This window comes from Salvelinus fontinalis, chromosome 26 (assembly GCF_029448725.1).
Source record: "Salvelinus fontinalis isolate EN_2023a chromosome 26, ASM2944872v1, whole genome shotgun sequence".
NCBI classification, from domain to species: Eukaryota; Metazoa; Chordata; class Actinopteri; order Salmoniformes; family Salmonidae; genus Salvelinus; species Salvelinus fontinalis.
In genome coordinates this window covers 25,529,373-25,551,498 of record NC_074690.1, presented here as the reverse complement: position 1 = coordinate 25,551,498, position 22,126 = coordinate 25,529,373, and the positions used below count along the sequence as shown (strand labels likewise).

Below are 22,126 nucleotides of genomic sequence, written 5' to 3'. Positions count from 1 at the left end.
TAAGCCCACCTGAGAGAAATGTCAAATTGACAAAAATGGTGTCTATGCATAACAATGCAAGGTTAATTTAACAGTTAAATAAGAAAAAATGCATTTAAAAATGTAAGCTCTAAATGCCTGAAATGTATGATCTTGTTATATAGTTCACCAAGTTATGTTGTTACTGTGTGACTGACATGCAGGCACAACTGCTAGCATGAAAAAAACATTTTCAAATGGCAAGAAATAGTAATAATATATCAGAACATTAATCTCTTAATTTTACATAAAGTATGGTCACACAAATATCTGAATAATGAGTTTATCTGAGGGTCGCCTCAGGTTTTATTGCAGCTTTCAAATGGGCCATTACTGGGAGGTTACACAACTTTCAATAACTCCAATAATCGGATTGGTTTAGAATAAAAACTGTTAAAGAACAACCAGATTAATGGTTGAAACATTACTCAGCAGGAAATGTTTGTTTTTTCTTTGAATCCGAAGATGGAAGTGGGCTTAATATGTATGTTTACTCTAGGCCTTTTTACACTATTTTAAGTATCTGTATAGATACTATTTTTCAACTCTTATATGTTTATTCATTAACGTGTCTTAATATTACCTGCAGATAGGCGTTTTTAATTTGACAACCCCCCCCCCCGCTTTTTTTTCACTAGTTTATAAATAAATAATGCATGGTTGATACTGTCGAAGTTTTGTTTGTCGTGTTGTATTGAAATGCCCACTCTTCCTATGCGGTTTTGCGTTTCTGGCAGGCAATACGCACTGTCAAAAGAGTGGAAAACTAAAACAGTGGTGATAGTTTGAAGAACGTTATGTTAAACTCGTAAAAGATTCTGCGCGTCATCAAAGCATCCTCCACGCGGAAGTCGACGTCGAGATTTTTTTTCAAGTTTTGACTTGCGCAGTAGATCCTAGGGTGTAGTCGGATATAGTTATTTTCCTTCTGAAGTTTCTCCATGGCGGTGGACACAAAGCACTGAGACCGTGGAAGTCTGCGTTAGAGCAAGGACAATAATTCTGGAAGGAACAAACGCATTTTTAAAGAGAAGCGATTGAAAGTTTTCCGCATGGTTTTACTTGTTTTATCAAGATTGCGGTAACTGGGTAGTTACCAATAAATTGAAAGTTCAAAGGTGTAATAGAGGGATTCGTGTAGTTGTAGCTTAAATTTGAAACGGCTTTTAGAATAGCTGAGAATGCGTTGGGTTATTCAAGTTTTGTTTTCATTTACTTGTTTGGCTGTCTTCAGCCACAGTGCTATGGATGAATGCACTGACGATTCGAGTCGTCCTCAGCGATGCATGCCAGAGTTTGTCAACGCTGCTTTCAATGTCACTGTGGTAGCTACCAATACTTGTGGCTCTCCACCAGAAGAATACTGCGTACAAACCGGGGTTACGGGGGTCACCAAGTCGTGCCACATCTGCGATGCCAGGGATCGCAGACAACACCACAGTGCTGTGTACCTCACCGATTACAACAATCAACAGGACACCACCTGGTGGCAAAGTCAAACTATGTTAGCGGGCATCCAGTATCCACACTCAATCAATCTAACTCTTCATCTTGGTAAGTGTTGGTTTTATTATGTTTCGAGCGCATAAAACAGTCCAATATGTTTAGCTACCGTTACCGTAAGAGCACTATTCATCTCATCGGCAGACGGATTAGGGGGTGGCTTTTTAACTCGGAGCAAACATTGACCTCGAAACAACTGTTAAAATGAACCACGAATAGAATAGGTTTGATTACAAAGTTTCAATTTGAAAACAAATCCTAGTTGACAAGCCGAGATGTGCAACAATGTTTGTATGGCAATCACACACTGACTCAATTCTTTGCTGCGGACAAGACAGCTCCTGACGCCATCAGTAGATACGCTTTATTATTAATTTTTATTTTACCTTTATTTAACTAGGCAAGCCAGTTAATAACAAATTCTTATTTTCAATGACTGTCTAGGAACAGTGGGATAACTGCATTGTTCATGCGCAGAGCGACCGTTTTTTTAAACCTTGTCAGCTCATTGAATTCAATCTGCGTGTAAAATGTGCCTAAAATATATATTTGCGTTTTCTTTGTGTATTCAGTCATGAAAACGGTTATCATGCTCTTCATGCATTACATTTAACCAGAGGAATGGATTTCTCAGTTAGTTATACTTTTACATACTGGAATTTGCGCAAACTGCCGCACAGCTGAAAGTTCTAGACTCGAGCTATGAATATCAAATGCTCCATCTGGGTCTTGTTAGCTTTGACTAATGAGTACTTTATAGAGTAGGCCATATGAAATGGACGATGATGCGAGACATTTTAAGTTCAACTGTGGGGGGGTCACATGTTGTGGAGACCCATGTACTGAAATATAACTGTCCTTCCAATAATGATTGGAAGAGTGCTTTTACTAGAGTTAATTTCAAATGAAAAACGTTCCATGACGTATTTGAGACGAGTTTCAGTATTCACCCAGCACTACTGTTTTAGTACTCGACATTCCTGAGTGGTTTAGTCAGGTCTCCTTGTAGCTTCTTTGTAGCCTAAGGTAACACACTTTGATAAGCTGGTGGAGGACTGTAGTCACATATTCTATAATGAAAAATTATATAAACGCAACAATTTCAAAGATTTTACTGAGTTCATATATGAACTATCAGTCAATTGAAATAAATACATTGGGCCCTAATCTGCAGATATCACATGACTGGGAATACAGATATACATCTGTTGGTCACATACCTTTTTTTTTTTTTAAGTAGGAGTTTGGATTAGAAAGCTAGTCGGTATCTGGTGTGTGTCCACCATTTGCCTCATGCAGTATGACATCTCCTTCACATAGAGTTGATCAGGCTGTTGATTGTGGCCTGTGGAATGTTGTCCCTCTTCAATGGCTCTGTGAAGTTGCTGGATATTTGCAGGAACTGGAACACTCTGTCGTACACGTTGATCCAAAGTATCCCTAACATGCTCAATGGGGGACATGTCGGGTGAGTATGCAGGCCATGGAAGAAATGGTACATTTTCAGCTTCCGGGAATTGTGTACAGATCTTTGTGACATGGGGCCGTGTATTATGCTGAAACATGAGGTGATGGCGGAGGATGAATGGCATGACAATGGGCCTCAGGATCTCATCAAGGTGTGTCTTTGCATTCAAATTGCCCTCGATAAAATACAATTGTGTTTTTTGTCTGTAGCTTATACCTGCCTTTTCAGTAACCCCACTGCCCCCATGGGGAAATCTGTTCACAACATTGACATTAGCAAACCACTCGTCCACACAACGCCATACGCGTGGTCTGTGGTTGTGAGGCCGGTTAGACGTACTGCCAAATTTTCTAAAACGATGTTGTAGGCAGCTTATAGTAGAGAAATTAACGTCCAATTCTCTGGCAACAGCTCTGGTAGACATTCCTGCAGTCAGCATGCCAATTGCTGCCTCCCTCATAACTTGAGACATTTAGTAGCCTTTTATTGCACCTAGGGCTGTGGCGGTCACGCAATTTCGTCAGCGGGGATTGTCAAGCAAATAACTGTCAGTCTCACGGTAATTGACCGTCAATTAACATAAACATATTTGGCTTCCACACACAGCCTACAATAGCAAATGGAGGACGCTTTTCCCCCGTGGCTTGTTTTCATGCCTCCCAGGTAGCCTATACTCCTGTTGTAAATGTAACCAATGTGCTTACTATAGTAGGCCTGGCCTATAGAAAGCTCATGGGATCCTCTTTTTATTAATGGAAATTAGTTTCTTTCCCGCAGTTGCATAGCCAATAGAAATGTTGTGCAACATGGGCTCTCAAGTGTTTGATTGGATTTTTGATTACATTTGCCTTGATGTCAGAGTGGTTAGAGGGACAATAGAGTACTAAGTACCAGGCAATTTGAAAGTTTGGTAGGCTACTAAGGACCAGAGCAGCATCAGAGCTGGGAAAAGCCTAATTACCATGAATAAACGGTCATGAGGAATTTGACTGCCTTCATGACTGGTGACCGACAGTGTGCCGGTAATACGGTCACCGCAACAGCCTTAAGTGCAGCAGTGTAATGATCATGCTATTTAATCAGCTTCTTGATATGCCACACCTGTAAAGTGGATTGATTGTCTCTTGGCAAAGGAGAAATGCTCACTAACAGGGATGTAAACAAATTTGTGCACAACATTTGAGAGAAATTAAGCATTTTTTTGTGTAAGGAACATTTCTGGGTTATTTTATTTCCGCTCATGAAACATGGGACAAACACTACATGTTCGGTCTACACATTCCGCCATAACACCCTCAAAGCACAATACACTTCAAGATAAGCACACCATAGCCAGGGGTCGGAAAATATAATTTCCTTTTGTGAAGTAGCACTCAAGTTTGCAATTCCAATTGACTCTTCTCATTACCTAAGCTCCTGGTGCAATGAGCCCTAACATTCAGGATTGCTGATGCTGTCTTATTGATATTAGAGTGATTACTATAAATGGCATGAACACTACTGTGTTATCTGACATACAGGTCCCAAAATATTGGTCCCAAAATAATGGAAACACTTGAGTAAATGAGGGATACAACGTTGTTTAAAAGCAGGTGCTTCCACACAGGTGTTGTTCCTGAGTCAATTAAGCTATTAACATCCCATCATGCTTAGGGTCATGTATAAAAATGCAAGATGGGGCCATTATTTTGGCTACCATGGCTATGCCCCCATAGGATAACAATCCCCCCCATCCACAGGGCACGAGTGGTCACTGAATTGTTTGATGAGCATGAAAATGACATAAACCATATGCTATGGCCTCCTCAGTCACTAGATCTCAACCCAATTGAACAATTATGGGAGATTCTGGAGCTGTGCCTGAGACGGTGTTTTGCACCACCATCAACAAAACACCAAATGATGGAAGAGTTCCAGACTAGGCTTGGGCAAAATACCGATGGTATGATTTTGAATACCGTTTCTAAAAAATGTGTGTGTGCTACGCCACTGCTTTTAACTATAAGTTAAGTATAACTACACTACTCAAAAAAATAAAGGGAACACTTAAACAACACAATGTAACTCCAAGTCAATCACACATCTGTGAAATCAAACTGTCCACTTAGGAAGCAACACTGATTGACAATAAATTTCACATGCTGTTGTGCAAATGGATGGACAACAGGTGGAAATAATAGGCAATTAGCAAGACATCCCCCCAAAAAGGAGTGATTCTGCAGGTGGTGACCACAGACCACTTCTCAGTTCCTATGCTTCCTGGCTGATGTTTTGGTCACTTTTGAATGCTGGCGGTGCTCTCACTCTAGTGGTAGCATGAGACGGAGTCTACAACACACACAAGTGGCTCAGGTAGTGCAGCTCATCCAGGATGGCACATCAATGCGAGCTGTGGCAAAAAGGTTTGCTGTGTCTGTCAGCGTAGTGTCCAGAGCATGGAGGCGCTACCAGGAGACAGGCCAGTACATCAGGAGACGTGGAGGAGGCCGTAGGAGGGCAACAACCCAGCAGCAGGACCGCTACCTCCGCCTTTGTGCAAGGAGGTGCACTGCCAGAGCCCTGCAAAATGACCTCCAGCAGGCCACAAATGTGCATGTGTCAGCATATGGTCTCACAAGGGGTCTGAGGATCTCATCTCGGTACCTATTGGCAGTCAGGCTACCTCTGGCGAGCACATGGAGGGCTATGCGGCCCCACAAAGAAATGCCACCCCACACCATGACTGACCCATCGCCAAACCGGTCATGCTGGAGGATGTTGCAGGCAGCAGAACGTTCTCCACGGCGTCTCCAGACTCTGTCACGTCTGTCACATGTGCTCAGTGTGAACCTGCTTTCATCTGTGAAGAGCACAGGGCGCCAGTGGCGAATTTGCCAATCTTGGTGTTCTCTGGCAAATGCCAAATGTCCTGCACGGTGTTGGGCTGTAAGCACAACCCTCACCTGTGGACGTCGGGCCCTCATACCACCCTCATGGAGTCTGTTTCTGACCGTTTGAGCAGACACATGCACATTTGTGGCCTGCTGGAGGTCATTTTGCAGGGCGCTGGCAGTGCACCTCCTTGCACAAAGGCGGAGGTAGCGGTTCTGCTGCTGGGTTGTTGCCCCCCTACGGCCTCCTCCACGTCTCCTGATGTACTGGCCTGTCTCCTGGTAGCGCCTCCATGCTCTGGACACTACGCTGACAGACACAGCAAACCTTTTTGCCACAGCTCGCATTGATTTGCCATCCTGGATGAACTGCACTACCTGAGCCACTTGTGTGGGTTGTAGACTCCGTCTCATGCTACCACTAGAGTGAGAGCACCGCCAGCATTCAAAAGTGACCAAAACATCAGCCAGGAAGCATAGGAACTGAGAAGTGGTCTGTGGTCACCACCTGCAGAATCACTCCTTTTTGGGGGGATGTCTTGCTAATTGCCTATTATTTCCACCTGTTGTCCATCCATTTGCACAACAGCATGTGAAATTTATTGTCAATCAGTGTTGCTTCCTAAGTGGACAGTTTGATTTCACAGAAGTGTGATTGACTTGGAGTTACATTGTGTTGTTTAAGTGTTCCCTTTATTTTTTTGAGCAGTGTATAAGAAAATGATATCAAACTCAGGGCTCCAGTTAACTTGCTAGCTAAGTGGCTTGATTTCAAGATCACGCTTCTTGGTTACAGCAGAGATATTCAATCCAATTTTCTGGTTGCATAAATTTTGTGTGTTTTTATGTTTAAGTAGAGCCACTTTGTGTGCACTTCCGGTAATACCGTATACCCTGGTATGGTACAGAAATGGTATGACAGTATGAAAATCTGCATACAGCCCAACCCTATATATCCAGACACTTGTAGAATCTATGCCAGGGTGCATTAAAGCTGTTCTGGCTCGGGGTGGCCCAACGCCCTATTTAAGAAACTGTTTCTTTTATTTTTCCAGTCACCGGTACCTTCCAAGCTTATTATGTTGTTAATATTATTAAATGTTGACAGTATGTTCAAGGGGGGGAAAGTGAACAATTTCTGTACAGTCATATTCTCAACTTATTTCCTACATCCTGTCATTCGCAACATTAAACTTTTAATATCATTTTATTATTGACTTAGGCCTACTAATAGATTAAAGTCTCACAAGTGCACAGAAGGTTGGCACGCTTGGCATGAATTGGCCTCTGTTAGTTTCCTGTTATCACTAAATGCATAAGTTCACTGATTGTTCACATTATGTGAATCACTGTGGGGAGGTGACTAAGGGAGTGGGAAAGGAAGCTAAAAGCCACAATGGTGGGTTTCTTCTTTTTAAGGCAGGCAGTCCTCTTTACATTCTGTTTGCCAACCTTTGGTTTGAAGGAAACATCGTCCTCCCTCGAATTATGTTTGTTGCTTGTTGAGGTCAAATAAAATATTTTCATTCAAAATCTTGCTGTTTGTGCGGCTATGCATTAGTTCTTATTCTTAATAGAATGATTGGCCTAGATTCATTGCTCGACATTAGCTCTTGTCCGTGACAATAAAATAAGTCAGACAAGAAGAATATAGATTTAAGTTGTCACAATGGAGAAGTAAAAAAAAAAAACTCATCACAATATCTAACAATTACTCCAATCAGAATTGGATAAGAGAGGCCAACATTGGAGTAATATTTAAATCCATTTTTTACTTAAATATAAAAGCCTACATGTCAAAGTGTAGGTGATATGCATATTGGCTACAGCCTCGTGTCCAAACTGATGCTGACATGAGGGAGGCGCCAGAAAATGTAACCAAACTTTTAATTACATAATATATGCTAAACGACAGTCATGTTTGACAGCGATAATAAAGGATAATTAACGTTTATAGGCTTGATTCTGCCAACATACTCGAGGCACGGTGTGTTCAGATCAAATGGTCACAAGACCGGAGAGTGAAGGACAGTGCCTGTTGCGCACCGCACATCACCCACCTTGAGTCTGAGTGGAGGTGGTCAGCATTTTGAAACTGTTTAACAATTTAACTTAGCTTTAGCTTTCTTCTGGAAAATGTGAAGTCCAAGATGGAAAAAGGGGGCATTGTTGGGGCTGTGTTTCTGGACCTAAGGAAGGCTTTGGATACTGTTAACCATAAGATTCTCATCACAAAATTGTCCAAGTTCAACTTTCCTCCGAAGCCTTGAGATGGATGAAATCATACCTTGAAGGCAGAACTCAGTGTGTCAGAGTGAGCAATGAGCTGTCGCCCACTCTTAGCTATGATGTGGGCGTGCCCCAAGGGTCAATACTGGGGCCCCTCCTGTTCAGCCTGTACATTAATGATCTGCCTTCTGTCTGTACTGGGTCTGAAGTTCAAATGTATGCAGATGATAGTGATATATGTGCATGCAAAGAGCTAACAACAAGCTGCACAAGAACTCACTACTGTAATGGTCCAGGTTACAAAGTGTCTCAGTGTCTCGTGTTTGCATCTCAATGTGAAAAAAACTCCATGTTTTTCACAGAGAGGGCAACAGATGCTACTGAGCCAGATATCTGTGTCAGGGGAGAAGCTCCAGGTGGTATCTGATTTTAAGTACCTTGGCATCATACTTGATTCCGACCTCTCTTTTTAAAAAGCATGTGAAATGTAATTCAAATAACCAAATTCAACCTAATTTCCGATGTAGTCAAACAATTTCATATAAAGAGGTAGAAAAACTGTTATTCAAATCTATGATACTCCCCCGCTTGCTGTACAACCTTAACCTATTTAGTCCATCTACAAACAGCCTCTCAAAGTGCTTGATAGGAAGCCCAATAACCATCATCACTGTTACATGCTCAGAAAGCATGAGCTCCTGAGTTGGGATAATCTTGTGCAATACACCGACGCATGTCTTGTATTCAAGATCCTAAATGGCCTGGCTCCCCCTCCACTCAGTATTTTTGTTAAACAGAAAACCCAAACATATGGCAGCAGATCCACAAGGTCTGCCATGAGAGGTAACTGTATAGTTCCCTTGAGGAAAAGCACTTTTAGTAAATCCGCTTTCTCTGTGAGAGCTTTCCATGTCTGGAAAACTGTCATCAGACACACATAACTGCACCACCTATCACACTTTCACAAAAAATGGCTAAAGGTCAATCAGATTTGTGAACATAATCCCTAGCTGTGTATTGCCGCTTTCCATGTTGTCTGTAGCTTGTGAGGTGTGGAAACACTTTGTTGCTTTTAATGGATTTTGTCTTGTTTCTTTTTGTTCTGTTGCTCTGCGTGTGCTCACTGCTCTATGATTGTCTATATTGTTTTTAATAACCTGCCCAGGGACTGCGGTTGAAAATTAGCCGGCTGGATAAAACCGTCACTTTTACTGAAACATTGATTAATGTGCACTGTCCCTGTAAAAAATAAAATAAACTCAATTGTTAACCTGCCTGTTTTATGTCATTTTATTAAGCATGTCTTACCTTGTTTCAAAGTAGTCTTGCCAAAATACGAACGACCATAGAAATGTTGAGAGAATTATTTAAACGCTTAATATGCCATTGCAACCAGCATATTTCTCATGTTTTATTGGTTTTCAAATCAACTTTATTTTATTGTCCAGCAGCAAAATGTATACTCCTATTTGTATTAGTAATGCTAGTAGATACATGCTAGTAGATACAGCTTTAGATCTCGATCCCTCTTGATTTCTAACAGATTTTCATATCACATGAAACCGCTTGCGCTTTTGAGAACGGTGTTTTCCTGCTAATTGCATTTTGGATTGTTGGGGCCTACAGCCATGTGCGCATTGTTGAGCTTATAATATGAAGAAAATGAACTTTGTCAACATTTTAAACTAAACAGACTGATCTGTTGCATCAGCCTCATTGTTTTTTACATTTTCTAATGTGCAGTGGTTGTATGAATTTTGGAACTGTCGTCCCAGAGTCTGTTTTGAACCGTAGACCTATTTTTAATCGGCCCAGGTATGACAGGACACCCTTTAGTTTGAGCCCTGGTTGTAATTGTAATGTTGCAATATTTTATAGGCTACCAAAGGTGGCCAATCATCCACCAAGAGAGCCTTAAATTGTATTTGTATTTTGAGGCAGGCTTGAATAGGCGAAGAAGCCAATAGGCAGAGTAGCCTACATGTTTGTTTTGATTCTCTGTGGATTAAAAAAAAAAAAAGATAGTAATGCATTTTATTTTGTAAAGCGATTCCATGCATCGTACAATGATGTAAAAATGGGAGGGACAAGTGACTTGTGTGTTAATGGTAAGTCACTTAAAATAAAAGTATTGGTTAAATTACCATATTTTGTTACGATTTAAGCTTTTGTTTGTATATATTCGAGGCTTGGATGACTTTAATCTCAGTATGCCCTTGAAGGGCTGGTTTGGGCAGGAAGAAGGCATGTCCCGACTTGACAACACAGCAGACATTTAACTAGAGGTTGAAGATGTTTCCTGTCTTTCTAATACAGTATCCTCCACTCTTGAATCCCTAGGCCTCAAATACACGATGATGCCTTACAAATAATGTTTGTATTGTAAGTTCAGGAAAGTTCATCCCCAGGCAAATTCTGTTATCCAGTTTAGCCCACACTCAGTACAGAAGAGAAATTAATATTCATGGTGTGCCCATCTGAGGGGAATTCTCTTCACCTATTCCCTGAAATGTCAGTCTCTATGAAGGATGTGAACAATGAGGGAGACATCCCCTAGAGGTTTCTGTTTCAAATGTACTTTTAAAGGCATTTGTTGAGATCCTTAAAGGAGAAGGGAAGCTTTTTACTAAATGGCATGGATTCTCCCTACTTAGGCTATTTAACAGTGCACAAATGGTTGCCAAGGCTGGTTACAATTTGTATTCCAAGAGGCAGCACCATGATTTAGTGAAGTTAAACTAACAAAGCAAACTGTTAAAACATTGTTCAATCTTTTACTCCTATGAACGTGCAGTGAACACCTGCAGGATATGAACAGTTCCGCCTATTATCCAGATAACAATCGTTAAATAGCTTATTAACCCAAGTTAGTGACTTTGATATGACTGAGGCATGTCAACTCAAAATAGCATTTAATTCCTACATATACTTCAAAGAGTTAAATTAATGCTACACACTTATAATATTGCTTTCAATGTACTACTGGCCAAATCTTCTGCTACTGAAGTTGTGCTTGAACTCTTTTGTATGTCCTATCCTCTGTAGGCCTACATCAGAAACCATTCACTATCAGGATGTGAAAAACTTCACCATAACTTATCCCTTTGTGATCTGGGAGGTGGTTAACGGCCAGAATAGCTTTGGCCAGCACACAGAAGTGGTTTCTCTATCCCAGAGATGAGATGGTGCGCAGCAGTGTGGGAATGTCTTTCTCTGTCCCTTGAGGTTCCCAAGTCATAATTTTCCTTGTAGGCTTTCCCAAACACAATAAAAGACAGTCATTCTTTTTTTAAGACTGGCCAGCTGTTGCAAATTATACCAATCTGAAAGTGGTGGGGGATGGGGCGATGAGCCGTCATCCTATTGTTTTGCTGGTGAATGAATTAGCTCAGCGTGGAAACCTTGTATTTCTAACGTCCTAGGTTTTTCTGATGGTCACAGATATGTGAATTTTAAAAAATTGTTGGAAAGGCTAAGATACATTTAACAAAGGACGCAAATGATGAAATAACAAAGTGCAAATAAACTCCGAAACCAAATTATCTGAAGAGTCTCACAATGACAGCTGAGGCACTCGTTCGTTTATAAGCTATGCTGTAGTGGTTTCCTGTAGGGTGTATTAACTACATTCGGGTAGCGTGTCTAGTCCGGCAGTGTCAATTATGCGTGTGCTTTGAATTTATGGTGACTTTGTGTGACGTAAATAAGATGGGCTAAAGGCTTCCATGTGGCAACTTGTTTGCATAATGTGCTATATTCTTTTTTTGCTAATATGATGCTGCGCATGTGTATGTAGTGGAATTGCATTAGTGCCGACATTGGGAATTCGTTTTTTAATTTCCCGGGTCTTGTCATTGCATTTTCTGGGGAAATTTGAAGTGTTCCCAGATACCCATGTTAATCCCTACTGTTGTTATTTTCTCTTTTATAATTTTTTTTAAAGTAGAACAACAAATATGGCTTTTCTAGGGCACCTTTTTCAGGGTCAAGGAGGGCGATGGCGGATTTTTATTTTAGGCCGATATTCAATACCCAGCAGCATACCACCCTGCATCCTACTGCTGGCTTGCTTCTGAAGCTAAGCAGGGTTGGTCCTGGTTGGTCCCTAGATGGGAGACCAGATGCTGCTGGAAGTGGTGTTGGAGGGCCAGTAGGAGGTACTTTCCTCAGGTCAAAAAAAATATCCCAATGCCCCAGGGCAGTGATTAGGGACATTGCCCTGTGTAGGGTGCAGTCTTTTGGATGGTACGTGAAACGGGTGTCCTGACTCTCTGTGGTCACTAAAGATCCCATGGCACTTATCGTAAAAGTAGGGGGTGTCAACCCCGGTGTCCTGGCTAAATTCCCAAGCTGTCCCTCATACCATCCCGGTCACCTAATCATCCCCAGCTTACAATTGGCTTGTTCACCCCCCCCTCTCCCCTATAACTATTCCCCAGGTCATTGCTGTAAATGAGAATGTGTTCTCAGTCAACTTACCTGGTAAAATAAAATGTCATTAAATGCTAACATTTCTGTGACATTTTCCAGACAGCCATGTATGCATTAATGGATCAATTTTAAAATCAAACAATACATTTTAATATTTACCAGTCTTTCTACATAACATTTTATTTGAATGGTAAATCTCTTGATTAACTGGGTAAAGGAAGACTGCATAGGCCTACTCACGATACACGTGAATGCATATTCAATAGGAGTGTGCCTGCATTGAGTTATTGATCTTGTTTAGGCTGATCAGTGGAGTCTATAGTGCTACAGATGACAATCTGTTTGCGTTCCATTTGGGACCTACACTGAGCGTACAAAACATTAAGAAGACTTTCCTCATATTGCTTTGCACTCCCCCTTTTGCCCTCTGAACGGCCTCAGTTCGTTGGGCATGGATTCTACAAGGTGTCGAAAGCGTTTCACAGGGATGCTAGCCCATGTTGACTCCAATGCTTCCCACAGTTGTGTCAAGTTGGCTGGATCTCCTTTGGGGGGTGGACCATTCTTAATACACACAGGAAACTGTTGAGTGTGAAAAACACAGTAGCGTTGCCGTTCTTGAAACAAACTGGTGCCCTGGCACCTGCTACCATACCCCGTTCAAAGGCACTTATCTTTTGTCTTGCCCATTCACCCTCTGAGTGGCACACATTCACAATCCATGTCTCAAGGCTTAAAAATCATTCTTTAACCTGTCTCCTTCCCTTCATCTGCACTGATTTTAAGTGGATTTAACAAGTGACATCAATAAGGGATCATAGCTTTCACCTGGATTAACCTGGTCAGTCTGTCATGTAAAGAGCAGGTGTTCCTAATGTTTTGTATACACAGTGTACGTAAAGAGTGGTCAACATCCTCCAGGAGAGCTAATGGGTGTGCAGCTTTTATTCCTCTAACAAACCACATTTTAGAAATTAGCTGGTAATCCAGACCTATATTGTGTTTTGAGAGCTTGATCAAAAGCCTGCACACCCAGTAGTTCTCCAGACTGAGGGTTGACCACGTGTTTTATACAGTTGCCCAAGCAAGAAGGCGTCGACAGAGACGATCGCCTCGCTTCACGTCCTTAGGAAACTATACAGCAATTTTTTTTTAATGTATTATTTCTTACGTTGTTAGCCCAGAAAATCTTAAGTGTTATTACGTACAGCTGGGAAGAACTATATGGATATAAGAGCGTCGTCAACTTACCAACATTATGACCAGGAATACGACTTTCCCGAGGCAGACCTCGACACTGGACATTGGTTCTAATCCCAGAGGCCGACCCAAAACGGCGTCATCGCAGAGGCAGATGGAGCGTCCTCCTGGTCAGACTTAGAAGGCGAGCACACCATTCACTGCTTCCGAGCATATTACTCACCAATGTCCAGTCTCTAGACAACAAGGTGGATGAAATTAGGGAATGCGTTGCTTCACAGAGAGACATCAGAGATTGTAACATTTCCGTGAAACAGAGAACATGGCTCACTCGGTATATGTTGTCAGTCGGTACAGCCACCGGGTTTCTATATCCGTCGTGCCGACAGAAACAAACATCTCTAGTAAGAAGAAGGGCGGGGGTGTATGCCTTATGATTACCGAGTCGTGGTGTGATCATAACAAAATCCAGGAATTCAAGTCCTTTTGTTCACCTGACCTAGAATTCCTTACAATCAAATTCCGATATCATCTTTCAAGAGAATTCTCTTAGATTATAGTCACAGCCGTGTATATTCCCCCCCCCCCCCCCCCCAAGCAGATACCCCGACAGCCCTGAAAGAACTTCACTGCACTCTATTTAAACTGGAAACCATATCCTGAGGCTGCATTTATTGTAGCTGGGCATTTTAACAAAGCTATTTTTTAATTCAATGGCTCAAACACGAGACGTATGTGGCAGGGTCTACAGATAAACAGCCCCGTCACGGACATCAACATCTTGCTCCCAGACAAATTAAACAACTTACTTGTGTGATTTGAGGACAATACAGTGCCACCAATATGGCCCCCTACCAAAGACTGTGTGCTCTCCTTCAACGTGGCCGACATAAGTAAAACATTTAAACATGTTAACCCTCGCAAGGCTGCAAGCCTATGCGGCATCCCTATCCCTAGAGAAGTTTTAAGTTCCTCGGCGTACACATGACGGACAAACTGAAATGGTCCACCCACACAGACAGCGTGGTGAAGGCGCAGCAGCTCAGGAAATTTGGTTTGTCACCTAAAACCCTCACAAACTTCTACAGATGCGCAATCGAGAGCATCCTGTCGGGCTGTATCACCGCAAGGCTCTCCAGAGGGTAGTGCGGTCTGCGCAACTCATCACTGGGGGCAGACTACCTACCCTCCAGAACACCTACAGCACCCGATGTCATAGGAAGGCCAAAAAGATCATCAAGGACAACAACCACCCGAGCCACTGCCTGTTCACCCCGCTATCATCCAGATGGCGAGGTCAGTACTGGTGCGTCAAAGCTGAGACCGAGAGACAAAAACAGGTTTTTATTTCAAGGCCATCAGACTGCCATCAGTAACATAGAGAGGCTGCTGCCAACATACAGACTCAAATCACTGGCCACTTAAATAAATGTATTTTATAATGTTATCACGACTCACTTTAAGTAATGTCACTTTAAATAATGTTTACTTATCCTACATTACTCATGTATATGCTGTATTGTATACTATCTGTTGCATCTTGCCTATGGCCATCGCGCATCCATATATTTATATGTACGTATTCTTATTCCATTCTCTTACATTGTGTGTATGAAGTAGTCATTTTGAATTTGTTAGTGCAGTAATATCTAACAAGTAATCTGTTGGAACTAGAAGCACAAGCATTTCCCTACTCGCATTAATATCTGCTAACCATGTGACCAATATAATTTGATTTGATAACGGTGTGTTTTATACAGTTGCACACTACTTTGTGTTGTACTATGCGCCTTGCACAACGACAGGAGTACATGGGATCAAAGAGCCACCTCCCAGTGTCTAACGCATTACATATACTTTTTTTTATATAGTTGAAGTCGGAAGTTTACATACACTTAGGTTGGAGTCATTAAAACTCGTTTTTTTAACCACTCCACAAATTTCTTGTTAACAAACTATAGTTTTGGCAAGTCGGCTAGGACATCTACTTTGCATGACACAAGTAATGTTTCCAACAATTGTTTAGACAGATTATTTCACTTATAATTCACTGTATCACAATTCCACTGGGTCAGAAGTTTACATACGCTAAGTTGACTGTGCCTTTAAACAGCTTTGAAAATTCCAGAAAATTATGCCATGGCTTTAGAAGCGTCTGTTAGGCTAATTGACATTTGAGTCAATTGGAGGTGTACCAGTGGATGTATTTCAAGGCATACCTTCAAACTCAGTGCCTCTTTGCTTGACATTATGGGAAAATCGAAAGAAGTCAGCTAAGATCCCAGGGGGAAAAATTGTAGACCTCCACAAGTCTGCTTCAACCTTGGGAGCAATTTCCAAGTGCCTGAAGGTACCACGTTCATCTGTACAAACAATAGTACGCAAGTATAAACACCATGGGATCACTCAGCCGTCATACCGCTCAGGAAGGAGACACCTTCTGTCTCCTAGAGATGAACGTACTTTGGTGCAAGAAATGCAAATCAATCCCAGAACAACAGCAAAGGACCCTGTGAAGATGCTGAATGAAACGGGTTCAAAAGTATCTATATCCACAGTAAAACGAGTCCTATATCGACATTACCTGAACGGCCGAACGGCAAGGAAGAAGCCACTGCTCCAAAACAGCCATAAAAAAGCCAGACTACGGTTTGCAACTGCACAAGGGGGACAAAGATCATACTTTTTGAACAAATGTCCTCTGGTCTGATGAAACAAAAATAGAACTGTTTAGCCATAATGACCATCGTTATGCTTGGAGGAAAAAGGGGGAGGCTTGCAAGTCGAAGAACACCATCCCAACCGTGAAGCACGGAGGTGGCAGCATCATGTGGGAGTGCTTTGCTGCAGGAGGGACTGGTGCACTTCACAAAATAGATGGAATCGTGGGGAAGGAAAATCAGGTGGATATATTGAAGCAACATCTCAAGACATCAGTCAGGAAGTTAAAGCTTGGTCGCAAATGGGTCTTCCAAATGGACAATGACCCCAAGCATACTTCCAACGTTGTGGGAAAATGGCTCAAGGACAACAAAGTCGAGGTATTGGAGTGGCCATCACAAAGCCCTGACCTCAATCCTATAGAAAATTTGTGGGCAGAACTGAAAAAGCGTGTGTGAGCAAGGAGGCCTACAAACCTGACTCAGTTCCACCAGCTCTGTCAGGATGAATGGGCCAAAATTCACCCAACTTATTGTGGGAAGGCTACCTGAAACGTTTGACCCAAGTTAAACAATTTAAAGGCAATGCTACCAAATACTAATTGAGTGTGTAAACTTCTGACCCACTGGGAATGAGATGAAAGGATAAAAGCTGAATTAAATCATTCACTCTACTATTATTATGACATTTCACATTCTTAAAATAAAGTGGTAATCCTAACTGCCCCAAGACAGGGAATTTTTACTAGGATTAAATGTCAGGTATTGTGAAATTGAGTTTAAATGTATTTGGCTAAGGTGTATGTAAGCTTCCGACTTCAACTGCAGAGACGCCGCCAATTGTTGGTCATGGAAATTTGGTGAAAATTCTGTCTATTTAATCATAGGTGTTAGGTATTTAAAACAGGTGTAAAGTTTTTATATTTTGTGCATGTTAGACAGGACTGGGTTTAGGCTTTGTGTGCCTCTCGCAAAGCTGCCTAGATGTAGAGCAGCCTATTTGAAAATTATTTTTATTTTGAACAATTTTATTATGATATGGTTGTGCTGGATTTATCCAGCTCAGCAAAGAACACTTGGGGTTTCACAGACAAAAGTTAAGCCAGAGGTATAATCAGATTCACAGCTCTGACTTCCCTTGTCTGCCTGGCCAAATATAATCTCTTCCTGTGGAACAAGGCCATTACTTCACTTTGTTGTGACATTCCCTCCTTTTTGTTTATTTTTATTTAACCTTTACTTAACTAGGCAAGTCAGTTAAGAACAAATTCTTATTTACAATGACGGCCTACGCCGCCCGGCGCTGGGCCAATTGTGCGCCGCCCTATGGAACTCCCAATCACGGCTGGATGTGATACAGCCTGGATTCGAACCAGGGACTGTAGTGATGCCTCTTGCACTGAGATGCAGTGCCTTAGCCCCACTCGGGAACCAAAGAGGACCACTGGACTTCAGTGGCTGATCACTGATATGGTCTTAGTTCCTACTAGTTAATTTCACATGGATTTCAGTCTTCGTAAATTGAAATTTCTAGTATTTTCTGTCCATTAGGCAAAATATTGTGCTTGCAACAACAAAAAATCCAGTGAGCTGGCTAGCCTTTGCTTTAACTGTACTATTATGTTGTTAGTGCAAGTAGTTTAAGTACTCCTGAATTATTATTCATTTATAGCTTAGATATTAGGCCTATTTGATTCAAGGTTTTGGATGCGCTTGCATTTGTATTTGACTTGACCACCCTTGGTGAGCAAATCACTGGTCAGTGTCACTTAGTTCTTTTTAAATATTGTCAACCAGGATTAACTTTACCAAGGACACATGATTAAAGCAAACATTTTAGGATTTCCACCTGTGGCAGTTTAAACTTGTAACTGAATAAACCCTCTCTCTATCAAAAGTGCCTCGAGTCTCTGACGACGAAAGAGTCCTATCTTTAGATCTGAGGCATGGGTGACCGCTCCCCACCTTCCCCTCCTAAAGTCATACAACCTCACAAAACTCCTTTGTCTCTTTTCTTTACCTGGAGAGGGGTTATTCAGTTGCTGGATTAGCCTTTTTGTTTGGTCATTCATATCCGTCTGACCACATCGTCCCCTCTATCCCGCCAATCCTCCTCTTTCTCTCCTGGCTCTCTCTGTTCCTTTATTTACCTGCATGTCTTTAAATCTTATAGGGAAAGTCTCTTACGCACAGCCCTCAAGACAGAACCTTATCTTTTGAGACTTTACACACAATATTCATTCTGTGATTGGGGATCCCTAAAAAGCTTAACTACAGCCTGTTTGCTGTCCAGTCATCCGTGTTTACTTTGAAGTTGAAACATTCTTGCTGCTCTGAGCTAATTATAAGGGCAGTGGTAAGTTTAGGGGCAGTCCTTTGCACTACCAAAGCGCAGCAAGAGGTGCTTTGATATCACTGGGGTGTTGTCAACAAACCCCATCCACCCGTTGGAAACAATGAGTTGTTCCTGCCAAGGTAGGCTGACAGCCGTTAGGTCAAACTTTTCTAGTTTGAGAGAAAAAGAGCTAGGAAGGTTACCTGTATCTTTGTAGTGACTGAGTGTATTAATACACCATCTAAAGTGTAATTAATAACTCCACCATGCTCAAAGGGATATTTTATGTCTTATTTTTTTTAAATGACCCATCTAACAAAATGTGCCTTTATTTGCGAGGCATTTGAAAACCTTCCTGGTCTTTGGGGTTTAAAATTCACTGCTCGACTGAGTGACCCTACAGATAATTGTATGTGTAGGGTACAGAGATAAGGTAGTCATTCAAATCATGTTAAACACTATTATTACACACTGTGTGTCCATGTAACTTATGTGACTTATTAATTATGTGCGCATTTTTACTCCTGAATTTATTTACGCTTGCCGTAACAAGGGGGTTGTTTGACATTATGGGGTGTTATGTGTGTAGGCCAGTTACGCACAATCTCAATTTAATCAAATTGAAATGTGGGCTGTAACAAGTCAAGGGGCATGAATACTTTCTGAAGGCACTGTATGTCAAAAATATTAATTCAAATAGCCATAATCAAGTGGCAAGGATCAGATAATAAAATGCTTTGAAGTCTGTGGCCGCAGCTATAATTACTTTGGTTGGGTCTGATTTGCGGGAAATTTGGCCTGCGCACTTTCACATAAGAGGTGTGGCCACTTGCCTCTCATCCTAATAGTGGTTTTTCACAGGTGACAACAAGATGCGAGAATGGGAAAGGGTGTGTGAACAGGGCAGGATCAAAGTTGGGGAAAGCTGAACTTCGTGCAAATACTCTGCGACATCGCGGTGCTATTGACCAGTCGGTTGATTATTTATTGGTTGTTTATACCTAGCCTGCTTGCTAGCACCAACATGATCGTGGCTATCCGAATTATCGCATTATGTGGAAATCCCCTGTAATGACCCCACAACAAACATGGACAACATTAAGGAGCGAACTAAAATAAGTTTCATGAAAGACTATGCTGTTAACCGCAAACAGACTACAAAAAAGTTTGACCAGCCAAAAGGAAGTTGGATGAAGATTGTGGACCAGGAGAGTTTAGGTACTTCGGGAACTGTTGGACGGACCTTAACAATAGTGCACTCAAAGCTGGTAGGCTAGCTAGAACTCAAAACTATCGTTAGTTTAGCAGCATTTACTAGCTATTCCTCTCTGTTATAAATTATACTAGTCATCTAACATTAATCATACTATGTTCCAGCAAAGCATTACATATTTTAATGGCTTAATGTAGAAAGCTAGCTTGCCGAGCTAGCTAGCAAGGCCTAAAATTGACATTTTGGTCAACCAGCCACTGTGACAGCCATGCAGATTTTTTTACCAGCCAAATTATAATTTTTTTGTTAAAATTTAAACCAACAAAACAGGGGAAAAAACAGACTGATTATGCTTTAATGTGTCTAAAAGTAAGAAGTGATGTATTGTTTTAAATTGTAACCAAAATATCACAAATGAGACGAACATTATTCATCTGCCCCTTTAAGGGTGGGAGGTTACCATGGCAACGTGACCCGTCATGTTTGTGCCCGTGAGATTGAGTCTGACTAGTAGAAGCATTGTCTTCTCTTCCCTAGCAGCTGAAACTCAAACATTTGAAAAAGCTTGTGAACAAAATAATATGGGCCCCACAGGATCAAGTTTGGGAAACCCTGACTCAGAAGATAGGATTTTAATTTTATTTCACTTTTATTTATCCAGGTAGGCCAGTTGAAATCAAGTTCTCATAACTGCGACCTGGCCAAGATAAAGCAAAGCATTGCGGCAAAAACAACAACACAGAGTTACACATAAACAAACGTACAGTCAATAACACAATAGAAAAATCTATGTACAGTGTGTGCAAATGTAGGGGGGTAATAAAATAGGCCATAGAGGTGAAATAATTAAAATTTTAGCATTAACACTGGAGTGATAGATGTGCAGTTGATGATGTGCAAGTAGAGATACTGGGGTTTAAAATAGCAAGAGGATAAATAACAATATGGGTATGAGGTAGTTGGGTGTGCTACTTACAGATTGGCTGTGTACATGTACAGTGATCGGTAAGCTGCTCTGACAGCTGATGCTTAAATTTAGACAGGGAGATATAAGTCTCCAGCTTCAGTGATTTTTACAATTCGTTCCAGTCATTGGCAGCAGAGAACTGGAAGGAAAGGCGGCCAAAGAAAGTGTTGGCTTTGGGGATGACCAGTGAGAGATACCTGCTGGAGCTCGTGCTACGGGTGTGTGTTGCTATGGTGACCAGTGAGCTGAGATAAGGCAGGGCTTTACTGAGCAAAGACTTATAGATGACCTGGAGCCAGTGGGTTTGGCGACATATGTAGTGAGAGCCAGCCAACGAGAGGATACAGATCGCAGTGGTGGGTAATATATAGGGCCTTGGTGACAAAACAGATGGCACTGTGATAGACTGCATCCAGTTTGCTGAGTAGTATTGGAGGCTATTTTGTAAATGACATCGCCAAAGTCAAGGATCGGAAGAATGGTCCGTTTTACGAGGGTATGTTTGGCAGCATGAGTGAAGGAGGCTTTGTTGCGAAATAGGAAGTCGATTCTAGATTTAATTTTGGATTAGAGCTGCTTAATGTGAGTCTGGAAGTGGAGTTTAGTCTAAACAGACACCTAGGTATTTGTAGTTGTCCACATAGTCAGAACTGTCCAGAGTAGGGATGCTAGTTGGGCGTGCGTGTGCGGGCAGGAATCGGTTGAAGAGCATGCATTTAGTTTTACTAGCATTTAAAAGCAGTTGGAGGCCACGAAAGTTGTTATATTGCGTTGAAGCTCGTTTGGAGGTTTGTTAACAGTGTCCAACGAAGGGCCAGATGTATACAGAATGGTGTCGTCTGCATGGAGGTGGATCAGAGAATCACCAGCAGCAAGAGCGATATACAGAGAAAGGAGTCGGCCCGAGAATTGATCCCTGTGGCACCCCCATAGACTGCCAGAGGCCTGGACAACAGGCCCTCCGATTTGACCCACTGAACTCTGTCTGGGAAGTAGTTGGTGAACCAGGCAAGGCAGTCATTTGAGAAACCAAGGCTATTGAGTCTGCCGATAAGAATGTGGTAATTGACGTGCGTGAGATGCTAAGTCATACATTTCCATTATCTAACTTCTGCTCGACTAGAGCCTAAACATTTTTCAATAGTAAGTCTAAGCAGGCAATCCTTCATATGGCCCTGTCTGTCTAGCACACGCTCGAAAAAAGCATGGTGGGACGAGATGAGCACGTTTGC

General features: G+C 41.8%; 2 protein-coding genes across 2 annotated transcripts in view; one reads left to right on the top strand and one right to left on the bottom strand.

Moving 5' to 3' along the window:
• LOC129824005 (testicular spindle-associated protein SHCBP1L-like) overlaps nt 1-14,253 on the bottom strand; it is a 28,705-nt gene extending 14,452 nt beyond the window's left edge. The window contains exon 1 of the mRNA XM_055883248.1: nt 13,771-14,253. Within this exon, the coding sequence (XP_055739223.1) occupies nt 13,771-13,824 (54 nt within the window). The 5' untranslated portion in view covers nt 13,825-14,253. The remainder of the gene's footprint in view (nt 1-13,770) is intronic.
• Nucleotides 900-22,126, top strand: part of LOC129824004 (laminin subunit gamma-1-like) — a 75,367-nt gene continuing 54,140 nt past the window's right edge. The window contains exon 1 of the mRNA XM_055883246.1: nt 900-1,572. Within this exon, the coding sequence (XP_055739221.1) occupies nt 1,200-1,572 (373 nt within the window). The 5' untranslated portion in view covers nt 900-1,199. The remainder of the gene's footprint in view (nt 1,573-22,126) is intronic.